The sequence below is a fragment of the Sebastes fasciatus genome, chromosome 19, assembly GCF_043250625.1.
Source record: "Sebastes fasciatus isolate fSebFas1 chromosome 19, fSebFas1.pri, whole genome shotgun sequence".
Classification (NCBI taxonomy): Eukaryota; Metazoa; Chordata; class Actinopteri; order Perciformes; family Sebastidae; genus Sebastes; species Sebastes fasciatus.
The window spans coordinates 4,516,521-4,537,550 of record NC_133813.1 but is presented as its reverse complement, the minus strand read 5'-3'; the positions used below and the strand labels follow the sequence as shown (position 1 = coordinate 4,537,550).

The 21,030-nt window shown below is 40.7% G+C and overlaps 1 protein-coding gene across 2 annotated transcripts in view; it reads left to right on the top strand.

Annotated features, from left to right (window-relative positions):
- adamts6 (ADAM metallopeptidase with thrombospondin type 1 motif, 6) overlaps positions 1-21,030 on the top strand; it is a 70,359-nt gene that overhangs the window by 36,823 nt on the left and 12,506 nt on the right. For both annotated transcript variants that reach the window (XM_074617156.1, XM_074617155.1), the window contains exons 15-21: positions 2,748-2,850; positions 4,340-4,473; positions 9,559-9,682; positions 10,323-10,403; positions 13,943-14,106; positions 15,934-16,072; positions 18,831-18,960. In XM_074617156.1, coding sequence (XP_074473257.1) covers positions 2,748-2,850; positions 4,340-4,473; positions 9,559-9,682; positions 10,323-10,403; positions 13,943-14,106; positions 15,934-16,072; positions 18,831-18,960 — 875 coding nt within the window. The remainder of the gene's footprint in view (positions 1-2,747; positions 2,851-4,339; positions 4,474-9,558; positions 9,683-10,322; positions 10,404-13,942; positions 14,107-15,933; positions 16,073-18,830; positions 18,961-21,030) is intronic.

Below are 21,030 nucleotides of genomic sequence, written 5' to 3'. Positions count from 1 at the left end.
CACAAATCATCGTTTGGTCACATGAGGTTGGTACAGGGTTACCATGGTTACACGTCTCCAACCGGCAAGGAGGCTCTCAGGAAGTGACGTGGTAATTACAGTTCAGTGCGTCCGAACAGATGCATACTACTGTTTGTTCCATAGACTGTCTAAAAGTCCCCCATTGGTTTGTGGACTGCTGTTTTGAAGCCTTAAGTTCTGCATTTTGGTTGCCATCTTGGTTTTTTGCAACCTGAAGTGACAGAAGAGGATGGAGCTAAGCACAATCGAATGCTGAATAAGACATTTTTAGGCGACCAAAAATAATATAAATAACTTTCATGAATTGAAAACACACTGTTAAAGGGTTAAAGTTGTAAGACGAAGACGCTTACAACTCCCAGACCGTCAACGCCGTGGTAGCGACCTGTCAATCACAAGGTAGCCCCGCCCTAAAGCATCCCCTGCTTTATGGTCTATTTAACTCTAAATGGGACCATAATTTTCTAAATGAACATCATGCTGAGTTGAAGAAGACTTGAAACCAGCAATTGAGACCATAAACTCATGTTTACAATGTTTACTGAGGTAATAAATCAAGTGAGAAGTAGACTCATGTGTGGCTTGTTTTTGCATGCCAACATTTGCTGAACAGCACTAAACACCAGTTTAGTACACCTTAGGCTGATAGGAATGTAATTAGCTGATTACCTGATGATGGTGTTAACTGGGTCATTAAAGATATTACAAAACATCCTGAGGGGAACGTGGATGTTTGTGCAAAATTTCATGACAACCCGCCCGTTTATCGAGACATTTCACTCGAAACAACCTCATGGTGTCGCTAGAGGGAGAGTCAGAGGATCACCAAAGTCAGTAGGATTCATTGTTTGGGCACTGTGGACATCTGCACCAAATTGCATCCCAATGCATTCAATAATTGTTGAGATATTTCAGTCTGGGTCAAAGTGGTGGAACAACCTAACATCCCCAGAGCAGCTCGCACGCAGGCCAAAACAAGATTACCGAGGTGATGCCTGTTTTCACAAGTTCCCGTTAAACTCTAGAGACTACTGTATCATGGCAGACTAGTGTTGTCACATAAATATCCAAAGTCGATTAATCAATCAACAGAAAATTAATTGACACCAATTTCGATAATCTATCAACCATTTAAGTTATTTATGAAGAAGAAACAACAAACATTGCTGCACTGCAAGACCTGATTTTCTGAGTAGAAGGCAACACCACTTTCTTTGTCTCCTTTGTGGTGTGGGAAATCAATTCCCCCGAAGAAGTTCCAGAGAATAAAAGTCAATTCCCGCTCACACTGACTACCTCAGAATTGATTTATTTTAAAAAGAGTTGACGTTTCGGTCACAAGGACCTTTTCTCAGGACATATTGAGGTCCTTGTGACCTCAATCAAAAACATAACCAGCAGATAAATCGATAATCCTTCCTTCCAGCTCCACTGATGTGATCTTCTGTGAAGTTCTTTCCTCCTTCAAAACACGTGTCGGAACATGTAAATCTCATTTAGCCACGTGTTGTCATTTCAACACACACTTGTAATAATATTATTCTGTCTCCTCTGACTCAATCTGAATGTTTGATGTGCAAGTTTAAAGCTGCCATATTGGCAAAACACTCGAGTGGTAATGAAAGTGGCTCGGCCTTCCCCGCGGCCGGCTCCGACGTGGAACGCTTTCAGCATGTGAAATACAGCCTTGACCCCGGAGCTTTTATTTGTCCCGGGGGAGAGTGTTTTGGGGGTTTCTAAGGACCTTTTCACACCAATAAAGTGTTTCTTTCCACTTTTTTTTTTTTACCTCCTCTTACTGGAGCTACATCCACTCATGAAAACAAAGCAGAAAACCATCCAAATGCAAAACACCCCGTTCTCAATTAGGAGTTTCCAAGAAGCAAAGTCTGTTTTAGTGTCCGAAAATGAAATGGGACATCTTATGCAGACTTTGTCCAGTTGTTAATAACGATGCTGTCTATGCAAATAAAAACTTCCCAGAATAAAGAAGCAGATAATTCACAAATGGTAACAACATGCTAGCCTGCATCTCAAAGACCATTTTAGCGTCTTTACTACAAATCATGCACTTTTGTTTTCTGACCTCTTTTGAATGCATGCAACAGATTTCTAGATTTACAGGTGTTTTTTTAGTTTTTTTATCAATCGTTCCAGTTATGCATCGTTTCCATTAATATTTTATGAGATGAAAAATCAATTGGCAGACTCTTAAAACTTGGTTGAGTTGTGTAATCCATCACTGTGAACACATCAAGTCTATTTTTTATCAACGTTACATAATGATTGCTTGGTGATGTTGGCAGTTTAATAGCAAATTGATTCGAAAAGTCTGTATTGTTTTATTCTCCAACAGTGTTTAATACTTAATAGAAAACATTTTTATGTCACTAACAACAAACAAAAACAGCTTCCAGGCACCATGACATCTATTTCACAAACATTTAAACATTATGGACAGCCAGACTTCATGCAGCGCTACGTAGCTCATGTGTGATTATACATGATTGGTAAAGCATGGAGCAAAAAGAAAAGATCCATCTTCCAATTCAGTCTTTCCATCTCATCTGCTGCTAGCAAGTTTCAAGAGCCTTTTAATAGATTTTCATATTATATGGAAATGAATTAAATGGTTAGCAGTTATGTAAAGTATACTTGACACTGGTATTGGTTGGTATGGTCCTTTAAACATCATCAATTCTAAAACATTTCTATTTATTTTGCAGTCCTGTCCTGCAGGATCTCGCGACTTCCGAGAGAAGCAGTGCGCCGACTTTGACAGCCAGCCTTTCCGTGGGAAGTACTACAACTGGAAGCCTTACACTGGTGGTGAGTTCAGGACTGGGTTGCACCAGGGATTTACAAACAGAACTGGATATGGTGTTGGCGGCGGGGCCCCGTTCATTCCTATGAAAGTTGCTCATGAAGCAAAAAAAGTTTGACTTCGGAGTAAAAAAGTATCCGGATCTTTCAGCAATCTTCTGCATCCATTGGTCCCATAGAGCAGGCGCAGTAGCGTTTCCTTTATCTCCGCCTCCCAGCCCTCGGTCCAGCGTCGGTCTGGGTCTCATTCATATGAACAGAAGAAGGAAAATAACTCTGGATTCAGCTATTAGTGTATTTTACAACTTTTAGGACCTAATGATTTATACGCTGAGTTACAGAAAACGTTACGGAAAAAGTCTTTTATGGGCCCAATGGCATCACATGATGGACACGGAAGTTGTAATTTCACTGTCCACTATTAGCTACTGTAAACGCCAATCAATATCCGTCACAAGTCCCACTCTAGCTTACTGTTTTCACAGGAAACACGTAAATATGTGCGGAATCAAAGAGCACTCAGTTAGCCATCTCATGGGAACTTTAATTTAGTGATGCGTAAATCCTCTTTTAATAAACATTTACGTTGTCACTAGGCTAAAGTTGACCTCAACTAGCAGCAGAATATTTCATAAATCTAATCTCTACTTTTTCAAGTGCTGAGCTGTAAAAAATCTTCCTGTCGTCCTTTTTTGCGTCACCAATGTCAGTGTGCAGGCCGGCCTGTCTTGTGTACCCAGTTAACACCAACAGCCTCTCTGATTGGTAGTGAATTCTTCAGATTCCTGCACACTGTGCTGTGTTCAAAGAGCCTCGCTGGTCTTCTGGATCGTCCAACCTGGGAGATTTTGGACAAACGTCCTGACACACGTCTCTCAGAATCTCCCAGAAGGACTCATTCTTTGGACCGAGGTTGCAAATGCTAGTGTACCATCACAGTTATTGGCAGGCGTTTAGCAGTACATACTTTGTCATTCTCCCCCCTAAGTTCTCTCCTCGATGTCTGCAGATCATGGAAAATATCCACTTCACTAAAAACACAAGAAAAAAACTGATAAAAGTTTGAAGCATGTAAACACGTCTTTTATTTTCTCTCAGCGATGGAGGAGCTTAAGTTAGATCTCTTTTATCAGAGGGGTCTGTTTTGTCAAATCCATCACCTCCTGATTTACGGCGCTCTGTGGGCTGCAAGCCGTCATGTATAAACAGCAGATAACCTGCACGTTGATGTCAGTGTAATTGTTGTTGGCAGCCGCTGCTGTCTCTGTTGATGTCAGTGTTACAGTGACGTCAGGCTCGGCGTTTTTTAGATCTGAGCGCCGCTGACTTTCCTCCTCATGAGTGTTATTGTCAACAAGTGGAAAGGAGATCCCGGAGTTTGCTGGTCTCTGTGTGGTGTCTATCTCTGAGTTGTTCTATTAGCGTTCAGGTCATGTTGTCTGTTTTCTGTGTGCAGGCTGAACTCTAGATAACCGTGTCTGTGTGCTCTCTGCAGGTGGTGTGAAGCCCTGTGCGCTGAACTGCTTGGCGGAGGGCTACAACTTCTACACAGAGCGCTCTCCTGCAGTCATAGACGGCACCCGATGTCAGGCCGACTCTCTGGACATCTGCATCAATGGAGAGTGTAAGGTAAGGGAGCTCTGCTTTGTCATATATGGTCATTTCAAAGTCTAAATCCACATGATCAAAGATTTACAAATTTCTGTTTTATACTCTTTTATTGAGGTCTTAAAGGAAAACTATGATTTATTACAACTTCATCTGATGGCTGGAGCTCAGAAAATAAAAGTTTAACTGTAATAAACTGTAGTTTTCCTTTTACCGCCACTCTGCCAACATTAGCAACAAAACTAGAAACTCACTGATGTTTGGAACATAAATTATGACTTGAAACATGGTTGAAAAATCAGTAAACTTTAAATTCTTTTGTGGTGCTTTCAATCGCTCGGTCGCGGTCTTCATCAGCGGATGGAGTTGTGATGGAGTTAGCGCCTGTCATCATGTGACCAAACTTCCATAACCAGGTCGTATGATGACAACTGAGCAAACTCCATCCGCTGAGGAAGACTGTGAAAGCATTTACACACCGAGGGGCGTGACGAATAAACAGATACAAAATGCAAAATTATGCGCATGCGATTATTATATGTCTAGGTCTTTTATTGTGAAAGGTAGGAACGGAAGGAGTGGATCTGGTCTGCGCTGCCTTTGTCGAGGTTGAAAGTAAGAGTTGAGAGTAATAAAGTTTGACGTCTTTTGTTCAGACTACGGAGCCTCTGTGTTTTTGTTTCATAAATATAGGCGCAACTCCGCACAACGTGATTGGTTGATGCCTTTATTTGCGGTGCTAAAGCTCAAAAAACAGTTCGGAAAAATATATTGATGTGTGAATTAAAGGTAGGGTTGACAATGTTCTCCAGTAGACACTATTTGTTATATTGGTTGAAATGGTCTTTACACCCCGACAGCGATCCATTACTGATGAGCTCTGAAAAAGGACCGGAATAGAGCCGTCATCTGTAGCTGCTGTAATCCTATAAAAACGTCTACCAATCACTGCCTCGAGGTCCGCTCGGAAAGAACCAATCAGATGCCTCCCCACCTCCCTGCTCGTACTCTACCCTTGGCGTGCACCAGCCTGAACTCAAATCGCGTCGCCGCCGCACGTTTCCTGGAGAATGGAAGAGAAAACTCAGCCCTGCAGTAGCACTGCCGCGGTTACTTGTCATGAGGTAGCGTTGTTGAGTTGAGGTCCTCTCTCCGCTCTGTGTCTGTGAAGTAGTTACGAATTATGCTAGCTTTGCAACATGGTCGACCCTATCTTTAATTGCACCAAAAAAACGCTGCGGTTGTGTAACTTAAGATGTGTGTTGCGACTTCAGGCCAGAGGTAAAATCAGTGGACGTAACACAATTACTTTCCTTGACAGGGGCTCCCTAAAAATAGAATAAAATGACATGTCTTATAACAAAAAGCCACTGAAAACGTATTCTACTGTATGAGTTAATTATTCCCAGATATAAATATGTGATCAATCCTGTTTGATTAAAGCACATTTGTGGAACATGAAATGACATGTTGATGCAGTGACTGGCAGTATTATTGATTGATTTGCATGTGAAATACATGTCAGATGCACTAAGAACATCATGCATCTCCTGCTCTGAACTAATATAATGACACTCTACACTATGACGTTTTCCTCACTGGGCTCTTGTGACTCTGATATTTTGTCAAATGACATCCAGAGTGACATGTTAGCTGTACATTAACTGACCTAGCGAGAGTTCCCTCACTCTCCATGCCAGTTTTTTATCTTTGACAGCACAGTTTACTAGATTACTGACTGCGTCAACACGACTGCCAAAGCACAAAACCGCACCAGTGAAGAACAATGAAGCCTTTGAGTTGCTGATTGTGGCTTATTGTGATCGAATGACTGGCATCGCTCTCTCTGACTCTTATCAGGGCTCCGCAGCCTCGGCCACGATTGTCTTGTGATAAATAAAACACAAAAATCATTGTTATGATTGAATAAGGATTTTACATATATTTGAAAAGGCTGATTTAATACCATTTTATTGAAAAGAGTTGGCAGTCGGTGCCGTCTTTGTTTTCACGAGCGTAAATCACGCTTGTGTGGAGATGAACGTGTGTTTTCTGAGATGCAGCTGAAATAACTTTTTGGTTCCTCGCTTTTTAAAGTATTTGCTTTGACTTCCACCTGAATTTGATTCCTGTTTGGCACGAAAATGCAGCGTCTGTGCCAACAACATTACTCTGATTTTAATATAAAAACACAACATGGTGCGTGTTTTAATGGGACGAGAATTCTAAGAGGTGGAATATTCCTCACCAAAGGAGCACTGCAGGTTTATTTCCAGTCTGAATCCAGCGTGTCGTTTTTATTTCTGAGGCTGTCGGCTCTCTGGGTTCGCTGCCACACTGTGATAAATCTCCAGAACACTGTCTGCTTGGACAGCTTTCAGAAACACTCAAAGCTGCAATGCAGTTTACAGGTGCTGAGAGAGAGAGAGAGAGAGAAAGACTAGGAATAACAGAGAGGAGAAAAAACTGGGAGATCCAAAGTGGTTTTTCTGCCTTTTTGCTAAAATGTGTGCTCTATATAGTGTAGGGCTGCAACAGACAATTATTCTCATTAGCGATTAACCTCCAGATCATTTTCTCGATTAATTGTTTGCTCCATAAAATCACATTTTCCCAGAGTCCCCTTTTGTTCAACTTACAGTCCAAAGATATATTTAGTTTGCGATGATATAAAACAGAGAAAACCAGCAAATCCTCACACTGGAGAAGCTGCAACCAGAGATTCTTTTAGGTATTTTTGTTTAAAAATGTCTTAAAAAAATTTATTAATTATCGCAATAGTTGCCGATAAATGCCGATCGGTCCACTTATCAATTTTAAACAAACTAATTTTTGCAGCGCTAATATATCTACTTACTGCTTACTCTAGAGTTTCTAATAGTTAGTGCATAATTAAGTGAATGAGGGATGATCTTTGACTCCGTCTCAACCATATTAATACTGCACTACATATCATCTTTATTGTTATTATGATTGCATATATAACAAAATCTAGTGTCGTGATTTCAAGATCGTGCAACTTGTTAAAAATAATGATAAAAAAAGTATATAATGATCAACTATAAAAGTTATACGCAAAATTATTTTTAAGAGATTAAACATTGTTGTTTACACTGTAAAAAATATAGTACATACAGACTAAATAATGTAAAATCTGCACTTTAAAAACACCGGATACATAGAGAGTAGAGCTGCAACAATAAGTCAACTAATCTAAATTAGTTAGTCAATCAACGGAAAAATAATTGGCAACTATTTTGATAATTGATAATAATAATCGTTAAAGTAATTTTTCATGCAAAAATGGCAGAAAATGCTGTTTTCAGCCTCTCAAATATGGAGATTTCCTGCTTTTTCTATGTTTTATATCCTATTGAACTGAATATTTTGGGGTTTTAGACTGACAAAAGTAAAACAAGACATCACCTTGGATTTTGAAAAAACTGGGATGGACATTTTTCACTATTTTCTGACATTTTATTGACAAAAAGTACAGATGAAATAATCAATTAATCTAGAAAATAATTGACAAATTAATCGATTATGAAAATAATTCTTAGCTGCAGCCCTCGTAGTGAGCACAGGGGAAAAAGAGTACTTAAATTTACATACAAATTTCTAGACGTTTTGATGTAAATTGTATTAAAGTGAAGTTGGAAATGGTTCCTTTGCTTTATATCAGTAGACATAACCACAGACTGTCGGCCTAACCTATAACAGATATTCTCATATTGCAAATGCCCTAATGAGTCCGCAGACTGCTGGTGTTGGAGCCATTAAAGGGGAAAAATAATGAAAACACAGCTTTTAACCTTCAATCAGAATGTGCTGAAAACCGCTGCTCCGAGGCATTACTCTACCAATCAAGTAGTGATGAAGCAATCACTACAGATTGAGCACAGATAAAAGATTTAATGGGCTCCATGAGGCCTGCATATTAAAAAATGTATACGAAGCCAACATAGTTTTATCTGTTGCGTTGGCTGGTTTCAACACCGTCGTGTTTTATGAGCGCTGATATGTTTTACATGTAAAAACCTGCCAAGGTGTACCAGCAGATTACGGCTGTAATCGATGTAGCTGTGTTAAAGGATCAGTCAGTTATTCTATATTGTTTTCTTATTGTCAACAAATACCATGAATAGATCAAAACCAACTGTACAGAGAGGCAGATCAACGTCAATTCATACTTTCTTTCTTTCTTACAGTAACATTAATTACTTGTAGAAAGGGACAACCGGCACGGCGGGACTATACGCACACACACACACTAGATGCCGACGCTGTTATTTTACAAATCCAGCCGGCATAAGTGAGTCCGCGACTTGCCGCGAGTCGGTTTGCTATGGAAGTTAGGTTAGCCCGCTACGATACACTAGGGATGTGACGGTGAGGAAATTTATCCCACCGGTTAATAAACTCTTGACAACACCGGTGTTACCGATTACACCGGACGTTTTACAGGAAAAGATAACGCTCAGTATCTGTAGAGCGCTTACTTTGATCTTTAACGTCGGGTGGCTGTGCGTCTGGCCTTTCCGGTAGAGCTTTCACTGTGGGGCCGCTGCAGGTTTCCACCCGGTGACGCTGCGCCACACACACCCCGGCTGTGACCGCTCCATCCTCCACCCGGCGATTACCTCATTAACATTATGGTTCTCTTATAGCGTTGGGTTTAAATACAAAATATTGCCAAATAGGCGTTTTGTTTTTTTCCGCTTTGACACCAAATCCTCCGCCATTGTCTTGTCTGTCACCTCTCTCTCTTGTCTCGTTGAGCTGAGACTCCGTACGGAGCAGACACTTTCACTTTCAGTTTGTAGCGTCTGTCATCTGACAATGTACTGATGACACGCCGCTGATACGCGAACATGAACTTAATGAGTTTCATTTCCATAAAAAACGCAAAACGACAGTGGAGGAGGTGGGCAAGTAACATAATCGGTGTATGCCCGTCCGCCGTGTAACACCGACTACAGCGGAGAGAATCAAAATTCTAAATCATAGAATCGTTACACCCCTAGTAATGAGTCATTTTCACCTTAAAATGGTGCTAAATCCAGTGTTGAAATAAAAACAATGCTCTCTCTTTCTCTGACTTCAAAGCATGTGGGCTGCGACAACATCCTGAGCTCTGACGCTAAAGAAGACCGATGCCGAGTGTGCGGAGGGGACGGCAGCACCTGCGAGGCGACGGAGGGACTCTTCAACGAGTCTCTACCCAGAGGAGGTAAAACACTCCTCAGGTCACCTCAGGTTTCTATTACATCTCCATTTATATATTGAACATGAGGAGCAGAGTGTTTCGATGACCACATGTGACAAAGTTAAAGTCACCGGAGATGATTACGAGGAAAACAACGTCATTCTTTTTGTCCAAAAAACATCCCCCGAAGCCAGGAAGATAATCTCTCATGGAAATGAGCCTTTCTTTTTGTCTTTGTTACCCACCGACAGAGCATATGTTTTTCGCTATTTAGAATTATGTTGTCAGAATATAGATCAAAACATAATATTTTCCTCATTAATTACATCATGGAGTGAAGAAATCAGGAGTAGAGATAGGGACTCGGTGTTGGCTTTAGCCTGAGGTTGTCTATAGAGAGCAGGAGAGAGAGAGAAAACATATTTCTCCTTCTATGGTATGGCTAGTAAACCATCTAAAAATACTGTATCCACGTGTGTGTGTGTGTGTGTGTGTATGTGTGTGTGTGTGTGTGTGACTGTAAAAAAAAAAAGAAAAAAGGAGGGGATTGTTTTGTCCTCCTTCTTTGTCCTTTTTGGGTGATTTGAATTTATTCTATATGTACTCCCTTTGACTTTGAGTGGGAGAAAATACCACGTTAACGATCGCTGTCCTCGTTTTTCAGGCTACATGGAGGTGGTTCAGATCCCAAAAGGATCGGTTCACATCGAGATCAAAGAAGTTGCCATGTCGAAGAATTACATCGGTGAGTCGAAGGCGCATTTTAGAGTTAGACTAATTATGCACTTTTATGAGCTTTATGGATGGTAATGTCTGTCTGCCCACCACTACTGTGGTCCAGGCTTAAGTATCTCAGCAACTATTGGATGGATTGCCATCAAATGTTGTGCAGACATTCATATTCCCTTGAGGATGAATGACTTTAGTGGTCCCTTGATGTTTCTTCTACTTCCGTCAGCAGGGCAAAAATATTGGTTATCTAGTGAAATATCTCAGTAACTACTAGATGGATTGGCTCACAGTTTTGTACTGACATTCATGCTCCCTAGAGTGTGAAGCTCACTGACTTTGGTGATCCCCTGATAGTTCCTCTTGCTCCATCAGCAGGGCAAAAATATCGGTTATCTAGTGAAAAATCTCAACGTCTACCAGATGGATTGGCTCACAGTTTTGCACTGACATTCATGTTCCCCAGAGGATGAAGCTCACTGACTTTGGTGATCCCTTGACTTTCCCTCGAGGGCCACAATGAGGTTGACATTTGTGGTTGTAAGTGAAATACCTCAACAACTATCAGATGGATGGCCATTAAATTTGGTACATATATTCATGTTCCCCAGAAGATGAATCCGTATGACTTTGATGATCCCTTGATATTTCCTCTAGCTCTATCAGCAGGCAAAATATCAACATCTACTAGATGGATTGGTTTACAGTTTTGTACAGACATTCATGGTCCCCAGAGGATGAAGCTCACTGACTTTGATGATCCCCTGGCTTTTCCTTTAGGGCCACCATGAGGTTGGAATATTAGTTTTTTAGTGAAATACCTCAACAACTATTAGATGGATTGCCATTAAATTTGGTACATATATTCATATTCCCAAGAGGATGAATCCTAATAACTTAGATGATCCCCTGACCTTTCCTGTAGCACCACCATGAGGTTGAAATTTTTGTTTTTTAGTGAAATAACTCGACAACTATCAGATGGATGGCCATAAAATTTGGTTTTTATATTCATGCTCCCCAGAGGATTAATCCTAATGACTTTAGTGGTCCCTTGATATTTCCTCTAGCTCCATCAGCAGGGCAAAAATATTCGTTATCTCGTGAAAAATCTCAACATCTGCCAGATGGATTGGCACACAGTTTTGTACCGACATTCATGGTCCCCAGAGGATGAACCCTAATGACTTTGGTGATCACCTGACTTTCTCTCTAGCGCCACCATGAGGTCGACATTTGTTGTTTTGAGTGAAATATCTCAACCACTATTCAATGAATGGCCATTCAATTTGTTACATATATTCATGTTCCCCAGAGGATGAATCCTAATGACTTTGTTAGCCCCTTGATATCTCCTCTAGCTCCATCAACAGAGTAAAAATATTACCTATCCAGTGAAATATGGTGATCCCTTTAGGTTCCCTCTAGCACCACCATGAGATCAATGTTTGTGGTTTTAAATGAAATATCTCAATAGATGGATTGTCATGAAATCAAGTGCAGACTTTCATGTTCCACAGAGGATGAATCCTAATGACTTTGGTGGTCCCCTGACGTTCTCTTTATGGTCACCATGAGGTTTACATTTGTGGTTTTAAGTGAAATATCTTAACCACTATCAGATGGATGGCCATTAAATTTAGTACATATATTCATGTTCCCCAGAGGATGACTCCTAATGACTTTGGTGGCCCCCTTGATATGTCATCTAGCTCCATCAGCAGAGCAAAAATATTAGCTATCCAGTGAAATATGGTGATCCCTTGAGGTTCCCTCTAGCGCCACCATGAGATCAATATTTGTGGTTTTAAGTGAAATATCTCAACAACTACCAGATGGATTGCCATGAAATCTGGTGCAGACATTCATGGTTCTCAGAGGATGAATCCTCATGACTTTGTAGATCCCCTGACGTTCCCTCTAGCGCTACCATGAGGTTGATGTTTGTGGTTTTAAGTGAAATGTCTTGATGACAATTTGATGGATTTTCATGAAATTTGGTTCAGACATTTATGTTCCCCAGAGGATGATTATCCACTTCAGTTTACGACCAAATACCTGCAAAAACTAATGACAGCTGCACTCCAAACTGTTGGTGAACACGGTAAATATTACATGCATTTAACTCAAAGCACCACTGTGCTTAAATACAGCCTCACAGAGCCACTAGTGTGGCTGTAGACTTTCTATTCTTGTTTCACTATCAATCCATCAATCTCAGTAGACTCCGAACCACAGTGTGGTGAATTGTCAATTTGCGACATCAAGCTGTTTCTTATTATCTGTTCAGTTCTGTGTCAACCACATTTCCAGGGATTTCCATGCGTCTTTGTCAAGAGCAAATTAGAAGATACCATCGTTAAATCTCCCGTTGCCTAACGTACAGTAAAGCCATAAAACAGAGTCTGTAAAAAACCTCTCTGGTCTGAATCTTAACACATGTGATGGCCCTCTTGGCACCAGAAACCATCCGCTCCGTTCCAGACTAAACAAAAACTATTTGCAACACTGGCAGCGTCGGACCCAAAACAATCAAACAACCGGATTCAATTAAGCCCGTTTTGTGTCTTTTCATTAGCGAGAGAAAGACATGTGACAGCGTGTTGAATTTATAGCGATGGTGTTGATGGAGGGCTTAAGTTACACTTTGAACCGGAGAGCTGCATCAGATTTATAGGGCCGTGGTGACAGCTGCCTGGTCCACCAGGATTATGGGGGGATATGATGTCTATATATCAAACTTTAAAGAGTGCAATTTTGGCTATTGTGTTGGACTAGATTTTCCCCTTCCAAGCAATCTGTAACTTTGTTATGAATTTCATCTGTGACCCCAGTGATAAAGATAATATTTTACTTCTGCAGCATTGTCTGAGTGCATGCTATTTAGGTCAGCAACGTTTTTAAAAAAATGTTTTATTAAAGCACAAACTAAGTGAGACAATATAAAAATAGAGACTGGGATGCCTGTGGAGACTTGTGTAAACTGCACCGTTTCAAAATAACAAAATCACAATGCCGCACACAATCGGTGCCAGATGTGCTGAAAATGAATTTATTGAGAAGGGGATTGTGATATTTTAAAGAGGAGTAAGCTATTGTTTGAAAGGGAGAGAAGAGAAGGGGGAATCTGCGGAGCACGAGCCAGAGAGACAGAATAGCGAGCGGTTGGATCGTTTCTCCTGAATTTGGCCTCATTTCAACGCGGAGAAAGTGGATATTTTCAGATCTGTTGTGCTTGGAGACCAACTTTTGTTTTGACAACCAGACAGAGTGGTATTCATGAGGTTCGTCCAGGCTTTCACCTGAAGTGTGCTTTCTTTCTCTTTCTAAATTAGACGTATGTACATGTCGGTGCACGTGAAAGTCTGCATTTACAGCGTGTGTGTGTTTCTGCTCAGAGAGTTGACATCAAGAGAGGTGATGATGATGATGATGAAAATGAACGACGGCTATGACATCACACCGAATGATTGTCTCCACCTGTTTGTCTCGGCTACCGTTCCTGTCTGCTTCAGCTTTCTAAACGTATTTCTTGTTTTTTCTGTGATTACTCAGCTCTGAAGTCTGAAGTGGATGATTATTACATCAACGGCGCATGGACCATCGACTGGCCCAGGAAGTTTGACATCGCAGGGACGGCCTTCCACTACAAGAGACCCTCTGATGAGCCGGAGTCTTTAGAGGCGCTGGGTGCTACCACTGAAAACCTGGTTGTCATGGTAACAAATTATATTTTATTGTACACCATGCACTATAAAAACCATTGCATGTGTCAAAATCACACCTTTAGTGGCACAGTCGGAGGAGCAGCTGGTCCTGGAAGTAGTTTCCCCTTCAACTTAGAAACCCAGGAGTCTCCTGGACAATTTAAACCTGCATTGTTTTTGGCCACAACATTGACATATCATCACCTTTTGAGATGATATAGCGGATTTGTCAGCAAACCCATTAACCTAACTTACGATTTTTAGGTTGTAGTGAGCTCAGTTTTAAAGCTAGAGTGAAGTTACTGTCATCATATGAAACTAGAAAACCTAAATAATCCATTGGTACCAACCCTGTCATGCTAGCTTTTCGCAAAGGAGGATAAATAACGCTCCAAACGTATGCTAAATTTTGGCGAGGAAAAACTTCATGGCAATTTTCAAAGGGTTCCCTCGACCTCTGACCTCAAGATATGTGAATGAAAATGCGTTCTAGTCAAGTCAGCACACTGACACACTGACAGCTGTTGTTGCCTGTTGGGCTGCAGTTTGCCATGTTATGATTTGAGCATATTTTTAATGCTGAATGCAGTACCTGTGAGGGTTTCTGGACAATATCTGTCATTGTTTTGTGTTGTTAATTGATTTCCAATAATGAATATATACATACATTTGCATAAAGCAGCACATTTGCCCACTCCCATGTTGATAAGAGTATTAAATACTTGACAAATCTCCCTTTAAGATACATTTTGAAAAGATGAAAAAAAGATTCACAGCCCTAATTTGAAGACATGTTAGTGTCCACCAGATGGTTGTATCCAATATTCTCTCTCCTTTAGCTGCTAAATGCTCCACTATGTTCACCAGCTGGTCTCTAACTGTGTCTGTCTGCTGTGAGATGATGCTATGAGTGAACCAGAACAGTAAAGTTTTGGGCCGGAAACTCACTATAAAGCTCCGTAATGCCGAGGGGAGCTGCAGATTCAGGTGATAATTCTCTAGAGGTTTATCACTACGAGTTACGAGAGACACACTTTATTATAAAAACATAGATAATAGCTACTTTAATGATAATATAGGTTGAATTATTTCAATTTTTGGCATGCAGAAAATGAGTGGGACATCCGGAAACTTGCACACCAGAAATAACTCATCTCACTTTGCAACTCTATAGTTAGCTCTGTACATTTTCTGCTGTACGTATGCTGTTGGTCTGAGTCCACTTAAACTCAACATCTGGCTGCTAACCTTAAGTGACCGTCAGCCAGCGGTTTGGGGTTAAAAGCTATTTATATGTGCCTATTGAAAAAAGCATCTGTGTTGTTGTATGGGAGTTAGCTCGTGCATGTTAAGTAGTTTTTTAAAATAGCTTTCATGACAAGTTTCTCTGCATGTTTGTGTGAAATGTGAGGCAACTGAGCATTTTCTTGTCGTAATACTCGGTGGTTTCTGCCTTGACATGAATGCTGAAAATACCAGACCACACAGCACCACTGGAATAGACAAGCAACTGGCCACTCGACCACTAGCCATTTCTTTGCGGCTTGCAAAGCCTGACTCCCTCAGTCTCCATCTGCATCCAGCAGACTAATATAAACCCACCAGAGCCTCGCTGATCCGGACTGTAAAAGAAACTGCATTTAAAGCTGCTATAATCAATATTTTGACAGTGGTTGAAATGACTAATGTGTAATGTGAAAGCCACAAAACCCACACAGAGTTATCACCTGATTGTTTTCACTTTGTTTTCATACAGAAATTGTACAAAATGTACATTCTTCTTCCTACTATGTCTCTGTTTTTCTGTTCTCACCTTTTTGTTCTCTGCTCCCTCTGCAGGTCCTCCTTCAGGAAATGAACATGGGAATACGCTACAAGTTCAACGTGCCCATCCAGCGCACAGGAAGTGGTGACAACGAGGTGGGCTTCTCCTGGCACCACCTGCCCTGGTCCGAATGCTCAGCTACCTGCGCTGGAGGTGAGTCGGTACTGCAAGCCTCGACTGCAATAACTTTCCTCTCTGCTCCGCTGGACTTTTAACGGTCACATAAACATAGCGATAGTGGAGGTAGCGAAGAATCTCAGGGTGTCCAGTTTAACTTTTCACACAAAGGTTAAAATGTGTATGCTGTTGTGTTTTCTTCAGTTTGGAACTAAAGTCAAGTTTCCATCCAAATTTAGTGTAAAGTTGAAGAGAATTTCCAGAAAATCAACACAAGAAAATGCAAATTTATGTGCGTTATGTTTCCATCTATAACTGTGAAGAAAATATTAGGAGTTGGTGGCGCCAATTCTCCGATCAAACAAAGGATGTGGAATGATGTGGAAGGCGGTATGGAAATATGGCATTTATGTGTGTTTCATGTATTAAATTTGAAGAACATTACAGTCTTCTCATCGCTCCCACACAGATTAGATGTTTTTGTCTGCAGCCCTTCACGGTTATTTCATGTGCAAATTGAAAATGTGCATAAAAATAGGTGAAGGAAACACACTTCTACAATGGTCAGCTTTTTTTCTTGTACTGTATTGCATGGTTTTTAATCAATTCTAGCGCTTTATAATTTGGCTAGTTAGTTTAGTCAACCTACAGATCTACAGTCGCCACCCAAGCTACACCTGTAGCTCCTCACAGGATGCTGATTGGTCCGTTGTTTGGCGAGCCGTACACAAACTTATCACTTGAAGCCTGATCCTGCAATTCTTCTTGTGACATCGCGAGAATCCAGCTGCCGTGCAAGATTGCATAACATACCCAATGTGTCTTTTATTATCTCCACCCCTGTCCACGGCTAATCTCGCATACTACTGGACCCATCAGCCTGATATTTTCTGTGCTCATTTATGACTGTATGCTCAAGGACCTTTCATGGTTGGAGCGATTCACAATTTTTGAAATACCTACTTAGTGACTGTTTTATACCGTCACTGACTGCTGACTCCTCACTCCTCCTAACCGGCCGGTTGCGGTCAACAACTGCTTCAGTTGCAAAAGGCATTTCCGACAGTTGGCTAGGCTAAAAACAAGCCTTACCTAGTCTGTTCCAGGCCACATTTTGGCCTTTGTTGTAACTCAAAAACTGACATCCGTAGAAAGGTTTGGTCTCATTTTGAACCTCAGCATCTGTAGATTAATTCCATTACCAATATGTTATGATCCAACTAAAGTTGAGGGGAGAGGGAGACACACCTGACAGAGATCTGCACTTTTCTAGTTGTGTAAAGTACTTCATAAACATAAATAGATTTTCTAAATCTACTGTACGTTTTCATTATTAAAGTTTATTTTTCTGTGAGAGAAGAACAGCGTCTTGTCCGTGTCGACCTTCTGCTGAGCTCCAGTTGCCTTCTGCAAAAAGAGCACTCCAAGCATTTTGGTGTTGAGTAGCATAACACGCTGTGGGTGTTTTAAATTCTTTTTGAATATTTCTAACCTTCTCAAATATGTAATACTTCATATCTTGTGTGTGTGTGTGTGTGTGTGTGTGTGTCATTCTGTAAATCTTCCCCAAACCAATAATTACACAAATGCTGAAGAGCAGTGTGTGGAAACCCAGTATCATAATTTGCGACGGCTTTCCAAAATCATTACTTTATAGCTGGAGATTCAGCCCCGTAATAAATTCAATATGTATATTTTTTCCGTGTTTCAGCCAGAGTAATGAATATGGTGTAATTTCTGTGAATGAGCTTGCTCTGCATAGCTTCTGGTTTACCAGCGCTGCACACAGATACGGCCGCTCTTCCACAGCGCTTGTCCTACAAAGTCAAACATTCAAAATCTGAAACCGCAGTGAAATGTTGACCAAGGCCTCAAGAATGACTAAACCAAACCTTTTAGCCCAAAAGCAATGGGTTTCATGTAACAATAAATAGTGTTTCTTCCCAGTTGTCAAGTGTGGCCTGGACGGGTTTGTAATATTTTGTAAAAGCATGACTGAATAAGCATGTGGGTTTTTCTGAGGAAGGATTTCCAAGTCCGGAGCAGAAAGCTATTCCTTAGAAGGGGGAAGCGCACACGTTCCTTCCAGTGTTGTAAACATGCCTTTGCATTGTTGATCCAAATGATCTAATTTGTGACCGCGCTCAGCTTTAAATCAGTAAAATGTTATTTAATCATACACCCATTCGATACGTCTAGTTCAGCTAATCATTGAAGCCTTGTTTAATATATCACTACCGTAATAAAATCCATGAAAAACATCTTTTGACAGCCTTACAACCAAAACTCTTTTACCCCATGCCTCGCACTGTTCCTCCAAACTGTATTTCACTTCGAGCTACAGATGGGTAGATTTTCTATACTTCACGCACACACATCCATATCTCATTACATCTGCCAGACAAGTCTGCTGTGGGATACGTCCCACGAGGGCCCAAACAGACCCTTTCTGAGTTGGTATGGCATATATATACACACACGCACAGAAAACTCGTGCATGCTCACACACACACACACACAGTGGGAGGTGTGACACCGATACGGTAGCCCTCACTCTCTCCGTTAGAAGCCAAAGTAAAGAGCTCTCTGCTCTGTAAAAGTGATTTGCCAAGATATCCTGCAAAGAATCAGGAATTTACATGTCTGGATTTACTACAGACTGAAAGCGATACCGTCTCCGCTCAAACACGGCGCTCAAACACGACGACAGGCTTCCATGTTTCTGAATGTGCGAGATCAGCTGTGCTTGCTGCCTTATTGATTATCGATCTTTTTTTTTATCCCTCCTGTTTAGGTTCCCAGAAGCAGGAGGTGGTGTGTAAAAGGCTGGATGACAACTCGGTGGTGCAGAACAGCTACTGTGACCCAGACGGCAAACCTCCAGAGAACCAGAGGGACTGCAACACTGAGCCGTGTCCTCCAGAGTACGTAGCGTTCAGATTATTTTCATTATCAGTGGATTAATTGATCAGTTGTTTAGGGTGTAAAATGGGTAAAATTAGAGAAAAATGTCTATCAAAAGTTCCCAGAGCCCAAGGTAACGTCTTCAGTTAGATCTTTTTCTCCAAAAACATCATCATAACTATGTTTTCTTTAGTTTAAAATCATCTGAAACTAAGAATCGTTGTGTTTTTCATTAGCTTAGAATGAGTCCTTCATATCTACATAGGGAGTGGATCCTCTTCACAGAACGGACAAACCAAACACTGGCTCTAGAGAGAGACTTTCACGTTACCTGAAGGCCACCGTAGTTCTCTAACAAGCTTGTGAAACTGCAGAGTGCAAAACCGTGGTACCGCCAGCCGCCGTCTGACTTCAGTTGCTCCTAAAGTAGTGTTATTATGGTAAGAATGTCCTCTGAGCAAGTTGAACGGCAATACCACGGTTTTGCACTCGGCGGCTCACGTTGAGCGGAGGGGTACTCAGTTGGTTGCAATCTGCAACCACACCTCTAGATGTCACCAAATCCTACACTCTGTACCTTTAAATGATTAATAGATTATCAAAATTACCATCAAATATACCGTATTTATGTTGATTAATCACATTTTCTTTCATTTGTTTCCCTCAAGTTCTGCTCTCCAGTGTAGTTTAGCCTGCTTGGTTGAGTACTTTTGTATTTGCAAAAGAGTTTTTTAAACTTACATTGACATAGAAAGTGTCAGTATGTAAAGTAAAGTAAAGTATGGGGTGGATGTTGGGGGTGACAGATGGGACACAAAACACAGGCCTTTTACCCAGGAGGCCGGAGTTTGCATGCCACGTGAAATCAACAATGTTTAGTTGACTTTGTGTTAAGCGTTAAGTTTCATTTAGTTTTGGTACCTAAACCTAATGAAGTTGTAGTTTTGTTGCCTAAACCTAATGACGTTGTAGTTTTGTTGCCTAAACCTAATGAAGTTGTAGTTTTGTTGCCTAAACCTAAAGAAGTCGTAGTTTCATTGCCTAAACCTAAAGAAGTTGTAGTTTTATTGCCTAAACCTAAATAAGTTGTAGTTTTGTTGCCTAAATCTAATGAAGTTGTAGTTTTGTTGCCTAAACCTAAAGAAGTTGTAGTTTTGTTGTCTAAACCTAAAGAAGTCGTAGTTTTGGTACCTAAAACTAAAGAAGTTGTAGTTTTGTTGCCTAAACCTAAAGAAGTTGTAGTTTTGTTGCCTAAACCTAAAGAAATTGTAGTTTTGTTGCCTAAACCTAAAGAAGACTTTTAGTTTGTGTTCAAAACGTAACATTTCATTCAGTTTTACGTTGTAGAACGTACTGCTTTTAAGTTTCACTTCTACTTTTACAACGTAGTAGGTGTAGTAGGCCCCTACTGACCTACATCTCTGGTGCTTATAGCAACCGATAATGCCTATTAAATGGCCTGATAACAGTCGAATCTGGTGCATATTATCAACTTTTAAGGTAAACGTGTTAGCAAACAGTTACCTATTTACAGACATGTCGCAACATTATCATTCATTAGAAGTTGTCTTTGTGTCCAATATTCACTCTCTTTTAGCTCTGTTTTTGGTCTCCACCAGCTCCCGAGGGAAATATCTGTCTCTTTAGCTGCTAAATGCTCCACTATGTTCACCAGCTAGTCTCCAACTTAATCTCCTGTTTGGTGCTGTTTGGGCAAGTAGCGTATGTTTTTTATTTGCTGCATGACAACAGTGAGACTGAACCAAAACAACAAAGTTACGAGCCGTAAAACCAAAATAATTAGCTTAAAGATGCTAAAACTGTTCCGTAGAGCTGAGGAGAACTGTGATAATTCCCTGCAGGTGTGCTACACCTTTCACAGTACCCGTAGACATCTGATCCATTGTTAGTATTAATGCTTTCAAAAAGAAAACCCTCCATAAAAATGAGACTGGCGGTATTAATTTGCCTTCAATGAGCCCTGCTTTGGAACAAAAATAATAAAATAAAACGGCGGTGATTTATAACTTCATATGTTAACTATTTTCAGTGTTTGGCTCGTGCCAGAAATTAGAGCCCTGAAAATGACC